This window comes from Cibotium barometz, chromosome 28 (assembly GCF_041138505.1).
Source record: "Cibotium barometz isolate CiBa-2024 chromosome 28, ASM4113850v1, whole genome shotgun sequence".
Taxonomy (NCBI): domain Eukaryota; kingdom Viridiplantae; phylum Streptophyta; class Polypodiopsida; order Cyatheales; family Cibotiaceae; genus Cibotium; species Cibotium barometz.
In genome coordinates, this window is record NC_141073.1 from 28,692,500 (window position 1) to 28,716,900 (window position 24,401).

General features: G+C 47.1%; 1 protein-coding gene across 2 annotated transcripts in view; it reads right to left on the reverse strand.

Moving 5' to 3' along the window:
- Positions 1-24,401, reverse strand: part of LOC147622712 (adenylyl-sulfate kinase 3-like) — an 89,012-nt gene that overhangs the window by 64,211 nt on the left and 400 nt on the right. For both annotated transcript variants that reach the window (XM_086822329.1, XM_086822328.1), the window contains exon 2: positions 23,945-24,401. This exon is cut by the window's right edge. In XM_086822329.1, coding sequence (XP_086678455.1) covers positions 23,945-24,401 — 457 coding nt within the window. The remainder of the gene's footprint in view (positions 1-23,944) is intronic.

The following is a 24,401-nucleotide window of genomic DNA, read 5'->3' on the forward strand; positions in this document are numbered from 1 at the left end:
TGGATCTTCATAGAGATGAGGAGGACAGGCCTCAGTAGAGGATGGGAGGACAGATTTGCTTTGAGCATCCTGAGAGCATGGGAGCTGCTGAGACCGGGGCTCTCTCAGCGACCTCCTTCTTGTGTTGAGGAGCGGGCCAGATAGCCGCTCATCTGGAGCCCAGCGGTTCGCACAAAGCAGGGTCATATGTTGGGTTTTCGGCCTCGTCTAGCCTGGGGACCTTTAGCGGCAGGCCCAGCACGTAGTTTTGGAGACTGGCAGGCCTTCTGCAGTCTCCCAGAGGAGATCCAGGTGGAGAGGCTGAGTCACTTCAGAGGGGGGTTGATTATGAGGGATGATATTCAGGAGACACTCACAGAGGAGTGGTTCACGCCTTTCGAGCCAGTGGCCCCACGGTGGATGGGAGCCTTTACACAGTTGGAGATCCTGATTGCTGTCAGAGCTTGCACTGAGGATGGCAGATGCCTCTACTATGAGATTCAGGATGAGGGCAGACTTCAGAGAGTGGAGGTGGAGTCGCCTTTGGTTGCAGAGTGCACCTTTCAGAGGATACGGGTTGTGGCCGCCGCTTCTCGGAAGTGGCATATTGACCCCGACCCTGCTGATGTGCTCCCGGATTGGCGCATATGGGCATATGCAGCGCGCCCCTTGGCCCGGCTACAGTGGGACCCTGGGGAGTACGAGTGGCATGATCCTTATGCATCCCTTGAGGCCACAGAGATCACCTTTTTCCCAGTATACTGTTCGGCTGGGGCGGCATATTTTGACGGCGAGGAGGATGGTCTCTCCGGCTGCTGCAGCGGGGCATTGGCGGCTACAGGGACTCTCACAGGAGTTCCTGGAGGATTTTTGGGCTCGGCTCTGGGCTAGTCGACAGGCCCGCAGGATCTCGACTTTCCAATGGCTGGTCGCCCACAGGGGCTCAGCAGTTGGCACCTAGCTTGTTTACAACGGTCTTCCGGCGGCCTGCGTCCGATGCGGCCACCCTATGGAGACACAGAGACATTGCCTTTGGGACTGCCCTCAGGCGCAGCAGATTTGGCTGCGGATGCTGCGTATTCTGGGCCCCCTCTCTCCAGAGGGTATGTTTACGTGGGGTGCCGCTGCTTGGTCGACTTCGTCAGGGCCTGCTATGGGCTATGAGATGGAGCAGGACAGTCAGGCCATCAGATTCATTAGGGGCCAGCCTCGCCTGGTTCCAGCACCGGATTTCTCGTCCACCAGCTGGACATTGGAGAGGGATTTACGATGGGAGCTCCTCAGCAGCCTCACCATCTGGTTCACCTAGAGGGCCCGGTGTTTCACGGCCTTCGAGGGTAGACTGGAGCCACCAGCAGAGACTATACGAGGGATTTGGCAGGAGTTGATCCACACCCTGCGAGGACAGTATGACCGCATCCGGGGCGACTCGGATGAGGCGATCTTGCGGCGCCAGGCTTTTCACACCACCTGGCGCAGAGGCTCCTTCTACACCTTACACACGGGATCCCCCCGTTGGCATTACAGGCCTCCTGTTTGGCTTTCCCCCCCCCCTATTGTATGATTTAGCCCCTCAGTCCTTTGTACTGATGCTTGTATTTTGCAGCACCTAGGGAGAGTCTCCCGGGCTGCCTTGCTGTATTCACTGCTCTGTTTCTCTTATGAGCAGGAGAGATCTTTTGTAGCCCTACGGGCGTTTTTATATAACTAATGAAAGGATCTTTTCTCGGAAAAAAAAATACTCCAAGGGGGGGTCGGCCCATTCCGGCCTCTATGCGGTGTCACACGTGCAAGCTCCATTTTCAACATTTGTGGATGTTTTGTCCAGCTTTATGTTTTATGCAAAGTGATGATGGATATATGTTAAGGTTGTGGCCATGTTTAAATGTTTTAATATGCATTGATGGTATCAACAAGTGTGTCAAAGGCCCTAGTCCCCCGGGCACCCGCCGCAAGTTACATTGGTGGCCGAAATGCCTACAAACTATTGGTGGCCGAAATGCATATAAACTATGGGTAGCAGAAATGCTTATGGAACGCCAGGCTATCTATGCTTGCGAGTGCTTGTTTTATCTTGTTACTTGAGCCCACCTCTCATCCAAGGTGTGTGGTCAGAGTACCAACACAGAGTGCAAGTGGTAAAGTGGACATGACGCCTGGTTGGCACGGGACTTATATCTATGCCAAGGGTCATGTGGAGCGATGCCTTGTTGACAGGAGACTTATTTTGTCTCGTCCATGTACTTGGGACATGGATTATGATATCTGGACTTATGGGACTGATTTGTTTCGCCCATTTACTTGGGACATGATTATGATATCTAGACTTATGGGACTGTTTTGTCTCGCCCATTTATTTGGGACATGGATTTATTTATTTTTTAAAGCCATATTAGAATCACTATCTCTCCATACACAGGCCAAGAGGTTCATTGTTCATCTCACCATGCATGTGGATTCATGTTGGGATTGCGAGAGGGCAATTCAATCAACACTCCACCATATACGTGGATTCGTGTTGCGATTGTGGAGTGAGTGTTTCATTGTTTCCACACCATGCTTGTTGATCAGAGTTGGGATTGTATGGGAGAACATGGGAACTGTTGGGATCGGGAGAAAGGATTACCAGAACTATAGAGAACCAGCTTTTCTATCACCATGGTTTGTGCTCTTGAATCGCACCAGTTTGTGTGCATAGCACATGATTCTGTGCGAGACACTAGTTTCTTGTGCATGGCACTTATTTAAGTGTCTTAGCACCTGGTTGGTGATTTTCATTGGCATATGATTATCTCATTGATATTGGTGATTGAGACACAATTGGCTCTTGTGCCTGTGTCTTAGCATATCTTCCACGGAATTCTCGCCCATTTATTTTGGGACATGATTTTGATATTGGTATTATGGAGACTTATTTAGTCTCACCCATTTCCTTGGGACATGGATTCTTCAGTTATATTAGATTTTTGAGACGGTCTCGTCTCGCCCACTTGATGGGACATGACTATATCTTGAATATATGGCTTGAAGATTAAAGTTGCGGACAACTTTTAAGAAGCTGGGGAGGATGTCACCAACCTGGACATTTCCCAGTATAAAAGGGGTCTGGTGGACTCCAGGATGCCTGAATATTTGGAAAGTACAAGCTTTGGGAATGGGGGATTATCCTAGAATACAAAGGACCACACTCCTAAAATTTAGGAGAGTTGCTATTTTTGGCCTGACTCCGATGGAAATTCTATTCGCATCATTACATCTGGAATTGAGCAGATACCAAGAGTTGGCAAAGTGCCTATGACAGAATGTCTACCAGTTGGGATATTTTTAGAGATAAAGTTTATGGAAGGACCAATCTCTTAGATTGGGACATGTGGCAAGAAAGTGGACCAAAGTGAGACAAGTGGCCTCACACTTGTCACTTCAGCTATTGTGTGGCTCTCCACTTGTCATTGTAGCCTTCTCTTGCCATTTTAGCTCATGGGAGGCCCAAATCTATAAATTGGAGCCCTCTCTCTTCATTAATGGAGGCTCTCTTGCTGCACACTAGCCTCTACCACCATTACAGGCTGCCCTAATGATGGCTACTCTCTTTCTCTCTCTCTTGAAGGCTGCCCATGAAGAATACCGGCTGTTGGGGACTGTTTTGGAGGCTTCCATCGCGAAGGGTATTTAATCATTTATTATGATTTCTAGCCATTGTACTTGTTGTACCAACCTTTGTACCTGCTATACCACCCATTGTACCGGCTATACCAACTTCTCTACTTGATGTACCAGCCACTGTACCTACTGTACTAGTCACTGTACATGCTGTACCAGCATTTGTACTTGTTGTACCTACTGTACCAGCCACTGTATCGACTGTACCAACCATTGTACCTGCTGTACCAGCTATACCAGCCACTGTATCGACTGTACCAACCATTGTACTTGCTATACCGACTGTACCAACCATTGTACCTGCTGTACCAGCTGAATGGAGAGTTGTACTTACTGTACCAGCTCTATTGCATGAAGACCCGTGGTTTTTGGGGAAGAATCAGTACCCACACGGAGGTATATGGATTATATTGTTGGCTTGGCATTTCTACAGCTTGTGTTCCGGCTTGGTAGCCTCATGTTGGGCTGTGTTATGGCATTTGTATATGGATAATCCGGCATCTCCCGTGGGGAGAGTAAGGCCCTCAAAGCTTGTACATGATATTATTCTCCTTGGGTAATAAAATACTCCAAGGGGGGGGGGTCGACCCATTCCGGCCTCTATGCGGTGTCACACGTGCAAGCTCCATTTTCAGCATTTGTGGATGTTTTGTCCAGCTTTATGTTTTATGCAAAGTGATGATGGATATATGTTAAGGTTGTGGCCATGTTTAAATGTTTTAATATGCATTGATGGTATCAACAAGTGTGTCAAAGGCCCTAGTCCCCCGGGCACCCGCCGCGAGTTACATTAAGAACATTGATGTTGATTAAACATGATTAAGACAGAGGAGAGACAAGAAGAGGGAGATCGGTGTTAGGGTTTTCTGTATTTATTAGGTACAAAAAGGTTGCATAAATGCTTGTACATGTGTGGGCCTTGGTCAGCCCCAAAGCTGCCCTTCTATATATCTACTACTGATGAATGCAACTGATGATTGAAGAATGAACTTGATGAATGAGTGGATTATGGATTGAATGCTTTTATATATGTTGGAGAGCTGGTCGGCCAGATACAGGCTGCTATCGGCCAGCTTTGTGGGACAAATTATAATACTATCTGCTATTAAATGCTGCTCTTTGCTTCTGCCTTGTCCACACTTACTACCCTGCACTGTGGTACCCAGCCACCTGCTATCTTGACTTCCTGCTGACAGGTCATCAAGCCCCCTTGATGGTGATGATAATGATGTTAATGCTCACCAAGCATACTAAAACTTTACCTCGAGGCTTTTGGTTTGGAGCCTACCTTAGAAAGTGCTTCAACAAGTTTAGCTGTGGATTCTGGAGTACTACCTGTTACTCAAGAGGGGGGTGACTCCGCTCCCTTGTCACAGAGTTCACTTGGATGAGATCTAGAAGTCGCTTGATGTTCTTATCAGTACACCCGAGATACTAAACTGACAGTATATCTACCTATGGGATTTCTATGATATATGTGTACTAGTCACATGGTTTGATTCATGGATATTCGGATCTTTTGAGAGAATGGGGACGCCTATTCTAGACTTTCATTTGATATGCATGTATATAGATACTTGCCCTGATGCATCATTGTTTACTTATGTTCATGATGTACTGCTGATTGTGGGTCCTGTGGGATGGCCATGAGCAGAGCAGGAAAAGCATCCAAGGGGACATGACTATTCACGAGGTGGATGCTTTTGATTTGTTATTCAGATGTGTTCTGTTTCAGTAGGCAGGACATAGCTTTCTCATTGGTCTCTTAGGTTCTGTTTCAGTTTGGCAAATCCTATGACTGAACAATCGAGGACAATTGCTTTGTTTTAAGAGGGGGGTATCTTACAGGACTTGGACTCTTATAGTGGAACCCTGGCTCATTCATCCCGAACTAGGCTCACATGGGACCAGTTTACACTTGAGGTCTTGCACCTTCTGTTCAGATATGTCCACGTGGCATCCAAGTGCTCGATGCATGTGACAATTCACGGGCGGGCATACCTAACCCGGAACTTAACACACAAACCAAGAAGGCATGTAAAACAGCACGCAAAAACAGTTTTCAAGCATGCACACATGTAGGCAATGCACCATTGGCATGGACAATCTCCATTCATGAAGTTAGTGAAATCTACAGGCATTTCCAGCCACAAACAAACGTCACTTAGACGAAGAGGCAGCAGAAAAACAGAACTTTTAGGGCTTGAGCAGGACAGAGGGAATCCCAAGAGGCTGTCAGAATATGCAGCGGAGATGATGACCAGATCTGGGAACACAAGAGCAAAAGCAAAAACGCAGGCAGAAAAACAGCACAAGAGAGAGAGAGATGTAGGCGTGTAACTCTGCTCTGATATACACAAGAAGATCCCGAGGAATGATACAAATGAGGTATGGGGGCTGAGGACCTATATATACCCCCCTAGAGGGCAGTCGGCCAGCATAAGGAAAAGCCCACGACTGATAAAAAGGTCCACGACTGCATAAATGCAGTCGGCTAGCAATCTGGTGCCCAAAACTGATCAAAACCAGTCGGCCAGCAGCAAGAGTGCCCACGACTGATAAACACCCAGTCGGCCAGCACTGTACTGCTCTTGGCACCCTCTGGCAGCCCTCCCAAGCCTCAGAAAAATGGGAAAAAATAGGGGAAAAATGCGGAGAGTGGGGAAAAATGATAAAACACCTGATAAGGGCGGGCACACCCACAACAAAGGCCCTGGTGTATAAATCTAGACAGGAGATGACTTCTAACACCCCCTCTCAGCTCCTGGCTGTGTAACCAACCACTGGGAGCTGGGGTGTCGCCTGAGCAAATCCTGAGAGAGCGACTTCGTGAAGAGGTCCACCGTACTGTCCTCCGTCGAACAGAACTCCAGCAAGATGTCATCAGCAACGATCTGTTCACGAACAAAGTGCCTCTGGATGACCATGGGTTCCTCCAGTGGAAGCCCAAACCTGCCATGCAACCTCCTACTACTCCGTAAAACTGCTCCTGGGCCATAAGTAGATCCCCTCGTGTCCGAATCTCCTCCCCAAACCGAGTCACTCCAACCGTGGAGTCGGACTCCATCCAACAATCCCCCTCCTGTGTACAAGAGTCCATGATCCTTCGCATGCCGCAGAAACCACAGGAAACGCAATCCTGCCTCCCAAAGAGACATCTGCAACCAAGAGCTCAACTGCCTCATCAGGAAGCTCCCGTCCAATCCGGTGTCCATCAACCAATTCAATGCACCATACAGCTTCTGAGTCATAGAGACATCACACTGCTCACAAGGATCAACACCTGTTACGGTGCACAAACAAGTCCTGGAAACCTGATGAAACCTGTCACCCACCCCCTCTGATTCCGGAACCACAAAGCCTGGAGAAACCACCTCCTTCTGCAAGTAAGCACCTGTCACCTGCCTGGCTTTCCGAAAGGTCCCCGTGGAAAGAACATCCTCAACTACTGGAAGTTCTATGTCCCGAACACTACGAGACATCAGAGCATAAGTGACCTGTTCAGCTTCCTCTAACTCACGAACACAAGAACTACCAACATGGGCCATAAGTAGATCTTCCTCTACTGGAAAGTTCCTGCCAACTGCTGCCATCTACTGGCAAGCTATCCACCACCTGGTCTCGGAAAGCCCGCTCCTGCAGCATATCCACACCTGAGTAGCTATTACCACACTGCCACTCATCACAATCTTGAGGACCTGGGAGAGAGAGTGCTGAAAGCCTGTAGACTCCATTCTCCACTCCGCCTTCCCAAACCACTTGGCCTGTTGCTTTGTCCCGGAGAGCAACAAAATGCTCATCAAACTCCACCCGTACGCCAGTCTTGCAAACCTGATGCACTGACAACAGATGAAAACCAAGAGCCGGAACATACAACACCTGGGAGGAATGCTTCCCCCCTCTGCCATCGGGAACTATCTCCATCCTGCCCTCACTATGAACTGGGATAGTGGACGTATCCCCAGTAAGAATATAACCAGAAACCCTGCTGAGATCCTGTAAACCGGAACGGGAAGGAGTCATGTGCCTCGAAGCACCACTATCGAGAATCCACTCCCGAGTATCCATTGCGGGGAGTCCTCTAATCTCCTCCCTGCCTGAAGAAAATGAAGCATCGGTGTCCATCACCTCCAGGTGCACAAAAGCTGGAGTCTTCATGATTGCTGCTGAGGAGTCTTCACCCTTCTCGGTCTTTCGCTTGGGACACTGCCTCCAGTAGTGGCCTTTCTCGCCACAATCATTACAGGTCCTCTCTGCCTTCAGTTTCTCGCGGTCAGCGTCGGACTTCTTCTCAGAAGACTTCTCCGATGAAGCCTTCCCTTTGCCCGAGTTACGGCCTTTCGACCGTTGGCCAGTAAAGGCCTCCGAACCTCCACCCTGAGGAGGGTTTGTGAATCGTTCCTCCTGGTCCAGGACCATGGGCACAAGCTCCTCCCACGTGATGGTGCTGAGCCTGCCACTGGTAATCAACGACGAGTAAAATGCTGAGTACGAAGAGGGCAAGTGTGACAGCAACGTTATGGTCATGTCCTCTGACGATATCTCCTTCCCAGCCTGAAGAACTTCCTGCTGAAGAGCCTGCAGCTTGTTAATATGCTCCCGCATCGTCGACGACTTTGCAGGGCTCATAACCCGCATCTGTACTTCCAAGGAAATCCTCTTCATGGGCGATACCCTATTATAAAGTGAGGCCAAATGCTGCCATATACCTCTGGCCAGCGTCATGTGCTTTACATGATTGATTACCTGCGGTGTGCAGTTGAGAAAAATAAACGAACGGACCCTGGCGTTGACACGATCCCACATCTGTGTCTGGGCCTCCCGGTCCTTTCGGGTTGACGGTAACTCCCCTTCCTCTACTTCCGGCCGTGGAACACCAACAACGACGAAATCGGCGAGATCGTAGGACTCCAGAACGGATTCCATCATTACCTTCCATATGCCGTAGTTGCTCCCGTCCAACTGACGGTCCACCGGGAACGTGGGGAGTGTCGGGATCTTCACATGTCTCTCGGCCATCTCATACAGATCTGCCATTGCGGGGATGTACTCTGAAAAGGGTGGGTGGGTGGGAACAAAGAAGAACTGATACCTGCAAGTGGCTGTCCAGCAAATCAGCCCGCCTTCCTCTTGCTTCTCCTCTTCCCGATCAGCCCAAAACAGTCCACCAATCAGCACAAAACAGTCCCCCTCTTGCTCACACAAATCCCAAGACCTATCTAGAGCCTAGGGCTCTGATACCATGTCAGAATATGCAGCGGAGATGATGACCAGATCTGGGAACACAAGAGCAAAAGCAAAAACGCAGGCAAAAAACAGCACAAGAGAGAGAGAGATGTAGGCGTGTAACTCTGCTCTGATATACACAAGAAGATCCCGAGGAATGATACAAATGAGGTATGGGGGCTGAGGACCTATATATACCCCCCTAGAGGGCAGTCGGCCAGCATAAGGAAAAGCCCACGACTGATAAAAAGGTCCACGACTGCATAAATGTAGTCGGCTAGCAATCTGGTGCCCAAAACTGATCAAAACCAGTCGGCCAGCAGCAAGAGTGCCCACGACTGATAAACACCCAGTCGGCCAGCACTGTACTGCTCTTGGCACCCTCTGGCAGCCCTCCCAAGCCTCAGAAAAATGGGAAAAAATAGGGGAAAAATGCGGAGAGTGGGGAAAAATGATAAAACACCTGATAAGGGCGGGCACACCCACAACAAAGGCCCTGGTGTATAAATCTAGACAGGAGATGACTTCTAACAGAGGCTTCTTGTGGGTGCTAGATCAAGTCGGCTGGCACTGGATTGTGCTACTCGGTTGGTCGGCGGAAGATAAACATATTATTTGCCGCTGTGCTGGCCGACAGCAGTCGGCTAGCAGAGGTGGTGTTCCCAAAGCCTATAAATAGGCTCAGCCAAGAATCATTGTGATCATTGAGTCCCTCCTTGGGGATTGGGCCATAGACTAGGATTAGTAGGTGTTTTCTACCTTTTTGAAGATCAGCTAAAGGCTAGCGCGAGGAGGCTTTTCTGCTGAGGGCATCTGCTACCATAGCTTTTTGTACGTTACAAAGATACTGAAAACTCAGCTCTCGCTCCATCTTCTGCCTGCGTTTTGCATCAAGATGTTCCTAAAAGGTGTTTAGGGCTGAAAGAAGACTCCCAAAGCTTCCGCATGTGACATCGCTAGTCCAGAGCACAAGGCTCAAAGCAAGGGTGGACCATTTGGATGTCCAAATGGTGACAATTGCAAGGCAGTTGGAAGAGTTCTAGACAATTTCAGCAGAAAGCGACTTCGTGAATCTGCCTAGACAGGAGTTCCCAAGGGAGTTCTCCAAGGCGGAGGTTTCCCACGGGGAATTCGACAAAGTAGGGAATTTTCCAAAGAGGGGTTTCACAAGCTGAAAGCAAGCACATCTGACTTGGCACCCCTTCTTGTGCTTGGCACAGGGCACAAGGTGGAAACCCAGGGTATCAATTTGATTTGTTTTCATTATACTTGGGAGAATTACGTGTGAACAATGAGGGTTCCCAAGGGAATTCGCAAGGTTCCCAAGGGGAATTCGCCAAGCAGGGATTCTTTGGGGAATTTCCAAAGAGGGGTTTCACAAGCTGCAAGCAAACAAATCTAGCTTGGCACCCCTTCTTGTGCTTGGCACAAGGCACAAGGCACAAGGTGGAAACCCACGGTACCAATATTCTATTTGATTCGTTTTCATTATACTTGGGGACCCCTAGTGTGGTGGTGCCCAGTTTATTTTAAGTGTGCATATGGTTTTAAGTGGATTAAGTGTGTGCCTTTATTTTTAAGTGTTTAAACTTTAATTGCATTGATAGTCGTGTGTGAACCCCCGAATTAGTTACAGGGTCATGTTCATCGTCCAGTGCACCGATATCTGCAGCACTAAGTCTAGGCCCTAGGGCAGCCAGCAGAGGAAAGTAGATCAATAGAAGGCGATCATACTGAGTTTTGTCTCAAAGGACAGCAGTACAACCTTTTGTAGGAATGTAGCTAGGTGCATAGCATGCACGATTTAGATCTGCATTTATGATTGTATATATCCATTCATTGCAATGTACAATAGTTTTAGTCTCGTGTGTGTTCATAAGCAACTTGTGGGCAGCTCCCTCCGTGGCTCTCAATGGCGTAGGTGATGAAGGCAGGTCAGCCTTCATCCTCCACATCAATGAAGGGGGACTGGCTTCATCATTCATGCCTTCATCTCCTCCTCAGGGACAGCTGCAAACTTTGATAGGTGGAAGGTCCTGACCCGTGCAGGGTTGCTGAAGTGAAGATCCGTGCGTATCATGCTAGTGAGGGATCACCAACGGTGGGTGAAAATGCAATGCGAGCTCTTGAAATTTTGTTTTGCAGTTTTCTAGCGGCAAGCTTCATGCCGGTATGGGACGTCACGGGGTAGAGACTGGTCGGTGCGTCTTACTAGTTAGCTCAGCTCGTGGCTCGGTGGGGACAGCTAGGTCTTGTGGGTTTCGCCCACGGCTGTCATGGTTGGGTGGTGAGTCAGGCCTGCACCCCCTTCACGTTTTATGGCTTTGTTTTGCAGGTTTCGGATCTTGTCTCAGGATTGCTCTACAAGGAGATCCATGGGGATTTGACGGCGGTATCAGAGCGAGCCTCGAAGAGTGTGCAAGTTGGTAGGTAGAGAAGATAGAGGTCAAAGAAAGAGGTATGAGTTCGAGATGACTGCTGTTCTTTCATGTGTACTGCTGTTTTTTTTTCAGAATTCAACGTATGACTTCTTGTTTGCATCGTTGGAACCCGGGTTGCGGACATGTGTCACGGAAAGGGTTGATTTGAACAGCATGTGAAGAGTTGTTTTTTGACAAGGAGAGAGATCGTCGGCTGTGAATCAGCAAGAGAGCTTGTTGGCTGTGTGAATCAGCGAGAGAGAGAGAGAGAGAGAGAGAGAGAGAGAGAGAGAGAGCCTCTCAGCAGCCGGGTGGCGAGCAGTCGGGCTGGCGTCTTTTTTTTCTTCTTCGCTGCTGTTCGCAGGTGAAGCCGGCACCCTTCATTACAATCGACGGGTAGTGGGTAGACAAAATACGAGGTTCCTTTTAGCCCACTTTCTTTGAGCAACACGTTGGTTTCCTGTTTTTTTTATGAACTTTACGTTTTTTTTTTTTAAGCATAGCAAAACAACAAAAAAAAAAGGACCCATATGCAGCGTGCTTTTTTTTAAAAACGCGTGGCTTTTAAACCCTTGCTGCATGGCTTTTGCAAAAGCCCTCCCATGTGTTAAACGAAAAAAAAAAAAACGCTTTCGTGGGCTTTCAAAAAACCAACCTAGGCTTCAACGATTTAGCACGGCGGATCTGTTAGAAGTCATCTCCTGTCTAGATTTATACACCAGGGCCTTTGTTGTGGGTGTGCCCGCCCTTATCAGGTGTTTTATCATTTTTCCTCACTCCCCGCATTTTTTCCCCTATTTTTTCCCATTTTCTGTGGCTTGCCCTGAGTTGGCAAGAGGATCCATTTGCTGGCCAACTACATCAGATGTGTGTACTGGAGCTGGCCGACTGTACTTGATGCAGTCGTGGACCCTCAGAGCTGGCCGACTGGCTGCATGCTGCTGGCCGACTGTAGATGCAGTCGTGGAGCCTTTTTCACATGTGGGGGCATATAAATAGGCCCCCACCCCCATACCACTCATTGTATCATACCGGGATCTTCTTGTGTATATCAGAGCAGAGTTACACGCCTACATCTCTCTCTCTTGTGCTGTTTTTCTGCATGCGTTTTTTGCTCTTGTGTTCCCAGATCTGGTCATCATCTCCACTGCGTATTCTGACATGGTATCAGAGCCCTAGGCTCTTGATAGTTCTTGGGATTTGTGTGAGCAAGAGGGGGACTGTTTTGTGGCTGATTGGTGGACTGTTTTGGACTGTTCGGGAAGAGGAGAAGCAAGAGGAAGGCGGGCTGATTTGCTGGACAGCCACTTGCAGGTTTTATTTCTTCTTTGTTCCCACCCACCCACCCTTTTCAGAGTACATCCCCGCAATGGCAGATCTGTATGAGATCGCCGAGAGACATGTGAAGATCCCGACACTCCCCACGTTCCCGGTGGACCGTCAGTTGGACGGGAGCAACTACGGCATATGGAAGGTTATGATGGAATCCGTTCTGGAGTCTTACGACCTTGCTGATTTCATCATTGTTGGGGTTCCACGGCCGGAAGTTGAGGAAGGGGAGTTACCGTCGATCCGAAAGGACCGGGAGGCTCAGACACACATGTGGGATCGTGTCAACGCCAGGGTCCGTTCGTTTATCTTTCTCAATTGCACACCACAGGTAATCAACCATGTAAAGCATATGACGCTGGCCAGAGGGATATGGCAGCATTTGGCCTCACTTTACAGCAGGGTATCACCCATGAAGAGGATTTCCTTGGAAGTACAGATGCGGGTATGAACCCTGCAAAGTCGGCGACGATGCGGGAGCATATTAACAAGCTGCAGGCTCTTCAGCAGGAAGTTCTTCAGGCTGGGAAGGAGATATCGTCAGAGGACATGGCCAAAACGTTGCTGTCACACTTGTCCTCTTTGTACTCAGCATTTTACTCGTCATTGATTACCAGTGGCACGCTCAGCACCATCACGTGGGAGGAGCTTGTGCCCATGGTCCTGGACCAGGAGGAACGATTCACGAACCCTCCTCAGGCTGGAGGTTCGGAGGCCTTAACTGGCCAACGGTCGAAAGGCCGTAACACGGGCAAAGGGAAGGCTTCGTTGGAGAAGTCTTCTGAGAAGAAGTCCGTTTCTGACCGCGAGAAACTAAAGGCAGAGAGGACCTGTAATGATTGTGGCGAGAAAGGCCACTATTGGAGGCAGTGTCCCAAGCGGAAGACCGAGAAGGATGAAGATTCCTCAGCAGCAATCATGAAGACTCCGGCTTTTGTGCACCTGGAGGTGGTGGACACCGATGTTTCATTTTCTTCAAGCAGGGAGGAGATTGGAGGATTCTCCGCAACGGATACTCGGGAGTGGATTCTCGATAGTGGTGCTTCCAAGCACATGACTCCTTCCCGTTCCGGTTTACAGGATCTCTGCAGGCTTTCTGGTCATATTCTTACTGGTGATACATCCACTATCCCAGTTCACACTGAGGGCAGGATGGAGATCATTCTCGATGGTGGCAGAGGGGGGAAGCATTCCTCCCAGCTGTTGTATGTTCCGGCACTTGGTTTTCATCTGTTGTCAGTGCATCAGGTTTGCAAGATTGGCGTACGGGTGGAGTTTGATGAGCATTTTGTTGCTCTCCGGGACAAAGCAACAGGCCAGGTGGTTTGGGACGGTGGAGTGGAGAATGGAGTTTACAAGCTTTCAGCACTCTCTCTCCCAGGTCCTCAGGTTTGTGATGAGTGGCACTCTGGTAATGGCCACTCAAGTGTGGATACGCTGCAGGTGCGGGCTTTCCGGGACCAAATGGTGGATAGCTTGCCAGTAGATGGCAGCAGTTGGCAAGAACTTTCCAGTACTGATGTTGGTAGTTCTTGTGTTCGACAATCAGAGGAAGCTGAACAGGTCACTTATACTCTGATGTCTCGTAGTGTTCGGGACAAAGAACCTCCAGTAGATGAGGATGTTCTTTCCACGGGGACCTTTCGGAAAGCCAGGCAGGTGGCAGGTGATTACTTGCAGAGGGAGGTGGTTTCTCCAGGCTTTGTGGTTCCGGATTCGAAGGGGTTGGTTGACAAGTTTCATCAGGTTTCCAGGACTTGTTTGTGCACCGTAAGAGGTGTTGATCCTTGTGAGCAGTGTGATGTCTCTTTGACTCAGAAGCTGTATGGTTCATGGATCTGGTTGATGGACACCAAATTGGACGGGAGCTTCCTGATGAGGCAGTTGAGCTCATGGTTGCAGATGACTCTTTGGGAGGCAGGATTTCGTTTCCTGTGGTTTCTGCGGCATGCGAAGGATCATGGACTCTTGTACACAGGAGGGGGATTGTTGGATGGAGTCCGACTTCACGACTGGAGTGACTCGGTTTGGGGAGGAGATACGGACACGAGGAGATCTACTTCAGGCCCAGGAGCAGTTTTCTGGAGCAGTAAGAGACAGTCATCTTTTGCCTTGTCGAGCACAGAGGCAGAGTACCGGGCTGTTTGTGCTGCTTTTGAGGTGGTGAGGATGCAGAGGTTGCATTGCAGGTTTGGGCTTCCACTAGAGGAACCCATGGTCATCCAGAGGCACTTTGTTCGTGAACAGATCGTTGCTGATGACATCTTGCTAGAGTTCTGTTCAACGGAGGACAGTACTGTGGACCTCTTCACGAAGTCGCTATCTCAGGATTTGCTCAGGCGGCACCCCAGCTCCCTGTGGTTGGTTTCACAGCCAGGAGCTGAGAGGGGGTGTTAGAAGTCATCTCCTGTCTAGATTTATACACCAGGGCCTTTGTTGTGGGTGTGCCCGCCCTTATCAGGTGTTTTATCGTTTTTCCTCACTCCCCGCATTTTTCCCCTATTTTTTCCCATTTTTATGTGGCTTGGGATGCAGCCTTGAGTTGGCAGGAGGATCCATTTGCTGGCCGACTACATTAGATGTGTGTACTAGAGCTGGCCGACTGTACTTGATGCAGTCGTGGACCCTCGGAGCTGGCCGACTGGCTGCATGCTGCTGGCCGACTGTAGATGCAATCGTGGAGCCTTTTTCACATGTGGGGGCATATAAATAGGCCCCCACCCCCATACCACTCATTGTATCATACCGGGATCTTCTTGTGTATATTAGAGCAGAGTTACACGCCTACATCTCTCTCTCTCTTGTGCTGTTTTTCTGCATGCGTTTTTTGCTCGTGTTCCCAGATCTGGTCATCATCTCCGCTGCGTATTCTGACAAGATCTCCTCGTAGCCAGCTTCTATCATAGAAGTTCTCTTGCACGTCTCGGGCTCGCAACACCTTGTTTTCTCTCTTCCTTTGGCAGCCCGCTCTCCTTCGCGCTACGCGCATTTTTTGTGAGCGGGTTATCTCTTAGCCTTCGGGAGCTTTTGTTTCTCAAAGCCTTAGTTGCTTCTCGTTTCTCTCTTTTGGAATGTCGACCCAAGAATCAGAGATGGAGCCCGTTCTTGAACACAAAGACCAGCCGGCTCCTGAGGCCGAGATGGCGATCTTTTTGAAGATTTCGTGACTAAATCTGATTTTCGGAAGTTTGAAGTTACTTTCGACGCTTCTTTCACGGAGCATCAGGCACAGGTCGCCGCGTAGACGCAGACCTTGCAAAATTCCATCTCTTTATTGACCACTAATTGTAGAGCAATCTTGAAACAATACCCGAAACCTACAAAACAAAGCCATAAAACGTGAAGAAGTGCAGGCCTGACTCACCACCCAACCATGATAGCCGTGGGCAAAACCCACAACACCTAACTGTCCCCATTGAGCCACGAGCTGAGCTAACTAGCAAGACGCACCGACCAGTCTCTACCCCACGATGTCCCATACTGCCACGAAGCTACCCTCACGGACCTCGAGACTGTTGCCAGCCTCGGCTGCATAAAGCAAGTGCATGTCTGCACTAGTTCTAGGCTCCTAACCACAGAGCTCTCGCAAAGACTCACGAGACTCTATCTAACTGACTGACCTTGACCACCCTTTTATAGGCTCTTGGCCAGTCACCGGGCATCCACACTTGGGCGCCCACCCGTCAGTCCATCCCTAGCCCAGCTCGCCAATCAGCCTGCTTAGCTCCAAGCTACCCCAAGCCTCGAAGCTAGTCTTGTGTGCGTGTTGCACACATTAGATACACTCTGTGCACATGACATACTCCCCTTCCTCTAAGAGCTCACTCCTGAGCTCAGTAAAAACTCAGGATAATCCCTCTAAAGGATAGTCAATGTCTCCCGTGTAGCGTCCTCCTCAACACGATCCTTCCACTTGATCTTGTATTCTGTGAGTAGCGTATGCCGCAAACGTCTTTCACAAAATCCAAGAATCTTTTCCGGTTCGTGTGGCACAAATGTCATATCCTCAACATCTATGATTTCTTGAGGAGTAACTAGCTGATCTACTCCACCCTGTACTTCCTTAAGTCTACTGACATGAAATATAGGATGAACGTTCACATGAGAAGGCAAGTCCAATTCATATGCAATTGAACCAATCCAATGTGTAACTCGAAATGATCCGCAGTCTCTAGGGCATAATTTCAGAGATCGACCCGTCCGTAAAGTCTCAGAATCTTTCGGAACTCGCAAATACACCATCGTTCCTTCAAAGAACTCTCTTGGTGAACGATGTCTATTAGAATAAAATCTGTCTCTATCTTGAGCGCTTCTAATAGATTCCTTCGCAACTTGTAACATTTCTTGCATGTCTTGCAAAAAAAGTAGGACTTTCAAATCGCCAAGGGTCTCCTCGTAGAGAAATCCTAAAACATGACCCAAAACCTGCAAAACAAAGCCATAAAACGTGAGGGGGATGCAGACCTGACTCACCACCCAACCATGACAGCCGTGGACAAAACCCACAGAACTTGGTTGTCCCCACCAAGCCATGAGCTGAGCTAACTAACAAGACACACCGACCAGTCTCTACCCGATGACGTCCCATACTGCCACAAAGCTACCCTCGCGGGCCTCAAGACTGTTGCCGGCCTCAGCTACATAAAGCAGGTGCACGTCTGCACTAGATACAGGCTCCTAACCGCACAACTCTTCGCAAAGACTCGTGAGACTCTGACTAACTGACTAACCTTGGCCACCCTCTGATAGGCTCTTGGCCAATCACCGAGCGTCCACAATTGGGCGCCCGCCCGTCAGTCCATCCCCAGCCCAGCTCGCCAATCAACCTGCCTAGCTCCAAGCTACCCCAAGCCTCGAAGCTAGTCTTGTGTGTGTGCTGTACACGGTAGATACACTTTGTACACATGACATACTCCCCTTCCTCTAAGAGCTCACTCCTAAGCTCAGTAAAAATGTTACAAGCATATATTTTATCATATTTTGATGCATAATGATCTTGATTTAATGTGTGCAGAAATCAGCTTAATGGAATGTGCGAATGTGCACAAGGCTACTATAAGTGTGAATGAGCACAAGGTTATTTTACGAGTTATTTTTGTTGGCCACATGCCAAAATTATTTATGCACGCTTGTGCATTGCGTTGCTATATTCCTAGCACATACGCTAGATTATTCACACTTAGTGTATGAACAAGCTCTAGTGCTTGAGCTATTTTTATAAAAAGTGAAAAAGCACCTTGGACTATTTATTGAATACAATTCTCAAAATACTCATGTCATGGAAGTGCAGCTACACACATGAGGGAGGAGATTGCACCCAATCTTGGAGTCGTACTTTGTGAGCTAAGTATTTTTATTTGTTTTTCCCTCAATTATTTAATATGTTGTGCATGTGGTGTTTGATGAATTATTTGAATCAAATCAATTCTTGCAAGTTTCTTTAAAATTCTATCTTCTAAGAAAATTAGATCCGTGACTCGTGAGTGTAGTATCAGAGCTAGATCTCGAAAGATGGAGACAACAATTGAAAGCTTAAAAGCTTGATTTAAAGGTTTTTGAAGAGTTGCACTCTATTATCCAAGGGTCATAGACCAAAGGATAAAGGGGGTGGCAAACCACTCTGTAGAAAACCATGAAACCATCTTCTTCTTCAAAAGTGATTTTCCTCAATTCAAACCCTCTCAATGATCCAACCGTATGGATTGAACGAACATTGCTAAATCACTATTGAAGGTTTGAGCCCAATCAACATCAACACATTGCTAAACCACTATTGCAGCAGGAGGAAATCCATAATGGAGGGACCATAATCTTCTACAAATCAATTTTGTTAAATAAGCCTTAATTGCTTCTCTTTGAAAAAAAAAATTAAAAAGGAGTTTAATCAATTGGAGGGAAAAAAAAACCAAGATTGTAATTAAGAAATTGTAGCAATCAATTCTCTCTCTCTAATGAGCGACGGTGGCCAAATTCTTGGCAGGTTTACTGAATTTCCCCAGCTCTACGTAACACAGGTGTTCACAGTGACAGAAAAATGCCAAATTGAAAAAGCCTTATAAACTTTACAAGCTTAATATTATAAGCCCAAAAAAAAAGAGATTAAAATTTGCTTTTTCTTCCTCTCAACAACGGTGGTGGCAACGCAAACATTCAGAATTTTTTTTGGGCGGGGGTGGCGTAACATGGTGAATTTCTCTCTTTTTCTCAAATTGTGCTGGTGGATTTCTTTCCTTGGAGCGCAGCCGACGCGTAAAGCTTGAAGCTTTATAAAGCTTAATATAGCTTTACAAGACTTAATAATAACGCCTTATCAAAAAATAATAATAATAATAATAAATTAACTACTCCTCTTCCAATTTTGGGCGGTGTGGCAACAATGGCAGCGCGGAAAATTCAATTCTCTTTATGTTTTCTCCCCACGGCGAGACGGCAACACTATTTTCCCTCCTCCTTCACAGTCACGTAGCCGGCTAGTTTTTCCAAACGGACAGAAGCGCCGTTTCTTTTTGTTTCCTATTTCAAAGCTTTGTTAATAAAGTCTTATAAAATAAAGCTTTATAAAACCCCACCTTTAAAGCATTAAAGGATTTATTCAAAGGAAGAAATTTCAGAGAAAATTCAGGTCCTCCGGGGGCGTAGAAAATTTACAAAAAATTTCAAAAAAAAAACCATTTTTTCTTTTCCGGGTATTGGAAGCCTCTTGCTATTAAATTTTCGGCATTAAAGAAATATTGGCTTTCACAAATTCTTGGAGAACGGTATCTAGCCAACTATTGGATGACAAACTCAAGAGCTAAGTCTTCCATCTTCATTTATTTGCGTTATTAAATTACAATGGCTACTTTACCCGCACCACCCACTGTGCGAGAACAAATCTTAGCACTTCAAGAACAAATTGCCAGTGAGCGAGAACTCCAACGCAAATTAGAGCATCAAGTGAAGCGTTCCAAACGCAAACGTGATTCTTCCAACTCTTCCGACTCAGATAAGGAGGAATGTGATCATGTTAGACATGTTGTTAAAGCTATCTTGCGTGCTCTGTTGAAATTAGGGTTAGGGTTGCAACAGTCTGAGCCACACACACTCTAACTGTAGCTGTAAAAGCTGCCCTGTACTCAACTTCACAACTGGAAGTGGCCACTGTAGGCTGCTTTTTGCTGAGCCATGATATACATAAATCACCAAGGCAAAAGCAAAACCCACTAGTGGACACTCCTATGTCATAACATCCAGCCCAATCTGAATCGCTGAAAGCATACAGCTGTGACTCACCCCCCTTTGGATAAAATAATCCAAAATACTAAGTGCCCTGTAAATAGCGGAAAACCCGCTTAACAGCCTACCAATGCTTTGTACTTGGGCTATGCATAAATCTGCTCAACTGTGAGACCACATACTATATATCTGGCCTCGTCACATAAAGAAGGGATCCAACAGCCTGCTGATGCAAACTAGCATCAAAAGAGTCTCCTGCATCTTGAAGACTAAGTCGAGTACCTGTCTTCATAGATGTAGCCACAAGTTTACAGTCTTCAAGATTAAACCTCTTTAATAGCTTCTGTATATATTTAGACTGCAGTGTAACAATGCCATCATTGCACTGCATAAACCGAATCCCCAAATAGTAATGCAAGGGTCCCAAATCTGACATCTCAAACGATGACTGCAAATTAGCCTTAAAGGCTGAAATTTGATCTATATCGGGTCCCGTGAGAGCAGCAAGTCATCAATGTATAGAACAATGACCAAAAATGTGTCCTTACTCCTCCACATAGAGAGTACTCTCTGTTGGACTGTTGCAAAAATTCATTTGCAACCAAGTATGTATGAATCTTCTCATACCATGCTCTAGGAGCCTGCTTGAGGCCATAAAGAGCCTTTTTCAACCTGCATACTTTAGACTCTTCTCCTTTTACAGCAAAACCAGGAGGCTACGATACATACACCTCCTCATGTAATCACCATTCAAGAATGCAGTCTTAATGTCCAACTGATGTACATTCCACCCATGATGTGTTGCCAAAGCGATGAGACACCTAATGGTAGTCATACGAGATGTGGGTGCAAAGGTCTCATCATAATCAATGCCCTTTTGTTGAGCATACCCCTTTGCAACAAGTCTCGCCTTGTAGCGATCAATGCTATCATCTGCTTTGCGTTTTAACTTGTAAACCCACTTAGTACCAATGGCCTTCTTGCCATGAGGTAGATCTATCAAATACCAGGTGTCATTCTTGAATATAGAGTTATACTCATCGTACACAGCATACATCCAATGATCATCATCCTCTGCTTCCTCAAAGGAAACAAGTTCCTCCTCATTACATAAAGTAGAAATGAGAACATGATCCACATGAGAATAATCTGCATGATGATGATGAGAACCTGCACGAGTTCTGCTAGCCAACTTGCTATCCCTCAATGTCTGCACAAGCCATTTTGGCATACGCCTAGATTCTTCCTACATCCTCAATGATTGCCTCATCAAAAGACTGATTTGCAAGCTAATTTTGCACCTGCAAAGGCTGAATTTCAACAAATGGTTGAGCATTCAATTGCTCTACATATGACTGTCCTCCATTAAACAAAGATAGGAGCGAATCAAACATGTCTTGTGAGTATACATTCTACTCTTTTTTGCATGAAAGCATGGGCTGAACTGAGTTTTCGACAAAAACAACATCTCTACTTACCAAAATCCGCTTTGAGGCCGATGGTAGAGTCTATATCCCTTCCTTTCTGAACTGTATCCCACAAATATGCATTTAATTGCCTTATCATCAAGCTTACTGCGTTGTTGCTCAAGCACAAGAGCATAAGCAAGACAACCAAAAACACGCAAATGAGCCACAGAAGACTTCCTGCCATGCCAAGCTTCGTAAGGAGTTTTAGACTGCAAGGCCTTGGTAGAGCATTCGTTCAACACATAGTTTGTGCACATAGTTGCCTCTAACCAAAAACCATGAGGTAAATCTTGGGCTTTCACCATACATCGTGCCATCTCCATGAGAGACTTGTTCTTCCTCTCAGCCACACCATTTTGCTGAGGTATGTATGGCACTATGCATTGATGCCTTATGCCTTTTTTAGCCATATATACATGAAATTCCTTGGACATATACTCCCCCCCTCGATCTGAACGGAGGGTGCCAACTTTATATTCACATGCATTTTTAGCCATGGATACAAAGTGCCTAAAGCACATAAAAACCTTTGACTTCTGCTTTAATGGATACACCCACCTATATCTGGAGTAATCTTCAATAAAAGTAACGAAGTAGAGATATCCTCCAATAGATGGTGTCCTCATAGAACCACATACATTACTATTTATAAGCTGTAATTTCTTAATAGCTCTCACAGATCCATCCTTTGGAAATGATGCCCAATGCATTTTACCAAGAATACACCCCTCACATACATGTTTAGTAGGGGTCTCAAGAGTTGGCAACTCAGACACCATATCATGCATAATAAACTGCCATAATTCAGATGGCCAATTCGTGCATGCCATAATTCTGCATCACTCATAGCACGAGTCATAGAGACTAAGCAAGCATCATGCTACGACTTCTCAAATATATCCATCTTGTATAGACCATGAAACAAGGTACCTGAGGCAATGATAGAATAACCATCATTTCTATCCTAAACTGTACATCTGTCATCCACAAATTTCACCATCAAGCCCGACAAGGCTAAGGCTAAAACTAACAGCAAGTTCTTCTTAATGCATGGCACACATAAAACTTTAGAAAAAGTAAATGCGCCCTCGTTTGCAGAAGTGAGTGCAACTCTACCAACTCCTGTTGCTCCCATGTTTTTATGCTCTTAGTTTTCCATGACGAGTTTCCATGGTTAGTTTTGTATCACCCCACTGAGATAGCTATATTTATGTTTTCATTCTGTTTTATTTTCCATTCCATGATGAGATATGCCATGGACATTATTGTACCACTTTGGTCTCATAGGCCCATTGGGTCTTTAGTAGACGCTTAATATCTCTCTCTCTCTCTCTCTCTCTCTCTCTCTCTCTCTCTCTCTCGCTGATTCACACAACTAACAAGCTCTCTCTTTTGCAGATTCACAGCCGACAATCTCTCTCCTTGTCAAAAAGCAACTCTTCACATGCTGTCCAAATCGACCCTTTCCATGTCCACAACCCAACTCGGGTTCCAACGATGCAAACAAGAAATCATACGCTGAATTCTGGAAAAAAAAAAAAAAGCAGTACATATGAAAAAACAGCAATCTTCTCGAACTCATAGCTCTTTCTTTGACCTCTTTCTTCTCTCAGCTACCAACTTGCACGCTCTTCGAGGCTCACTCTGATACCACTATCAAATCCCCAAGGGTCTCCTCGTAGAGCAATCCTAAAACATGACCCGAATACAAGATCAAGTGGAAGGATCGTGTTGAGGAGGACGCTACATGGGAGACATGGACTACCCTTCAGAGGGATTACCCTGAGTTTTTACCGAGCTCAAGAGTGAGCTCTTAGAGGAAGGGGAGTATGTCATGTGCACAGAGTGTATCTATCGTGTGCAGCACACACGCAAGACTAGCTTCGAGGCTTGGGGTAGCTTGGAGCTATATAGGCTAATTGGCGGGGTGGGCTAGGGATGGACTGACAGGCGGGCGCCCAAGTGTGGACACCCAGTGACCAGCAAGAACCTATAAAATGGTGGCCAAGGTTGGTCAGTTAGATAGAGTCTCGTGAGTCTTTGCGAGAGCTCTGTGGTAAAGAGCCTGGATCTAGTGCATACATGCACCTACTTTTGCAGCCGAGGCCAGCGGCAATCTCGAGGCCCGTGAGGGTAGCTTCGTGGCAGTATTGGACGTCAAGGGGTAGAGACCGGTCGTGCGTCTTGCTAGTTAGCTCAGCTCGTGGCTCGGTGGGGACAGCCAGGTCTTGTGGGTTTTGCCCTCGGCTGTCATGGTTGGGTGGTGAGTCGAGCCTGCACCCCCTTCATGTTTATGGCTTTGTTTTGCAGGTTTCGGGTCTTGTTTCAAGATTGCTCTGCAAGGAGATCCATGGGGATTTGATAGGGAGCTCATGGGAAGAAGAAGGTTTGTAAGAATCTCATTCATGTTTGCAAAGGCGTGTAGCATAAGGATTTGTAAGGTAACCCTAGATTGATTTGTCCAGTCATGTCTCCATGTTTGGCAACACTGCAGGCACGAGAATTTGAAGCACAGGCAGAGCTTGAAGGACAGAGACCATTCAAGGGGAGGGCAGCCAAGACCAAAGACTAAGAACTCAAAATGCATCAGATTTTTCAGACAATTCAGCATATGTTTACAGACATCGTGAGGTTTAGAAGCTCCACCTGGGAGTGATGTTGCATTGGCTGCATCCTTGGAGTTTGGTGATGTATCTGCTTGATCTGCATTAAAAGAGACGGGACCATGGCTCGCTTCCATGGCTGCATTCTTGCCGCCTCCACCTGCCATCGTCTGCCCTTTACACAGAGACCTCGCCCTAGTGTTGAGCCTGCAAGGGCAACTTTCCAATAGATCTAGCCGCTGTGTTTCCCACACAGAAAACCTTCCGAGTCCGAATTTCACAACCTTGATGAAAGAAGAGTTCTGCTGGCCTGCAAACTTGGAGCTGTGAAATCCTAAATTCTGATCATAAAGCTTTCTGCTTTTCTGAAATGGCAAGGGCCTTCCTTCTCCGAAACCCTTGCGTTCACAGAAGAACGGACTGTGTATTTGCCGGCAAAACCAGTAGGAAGCCAGAGAGTGCCCTTCCGATGAGCATCTACAGGAGATCGAACCTATCAT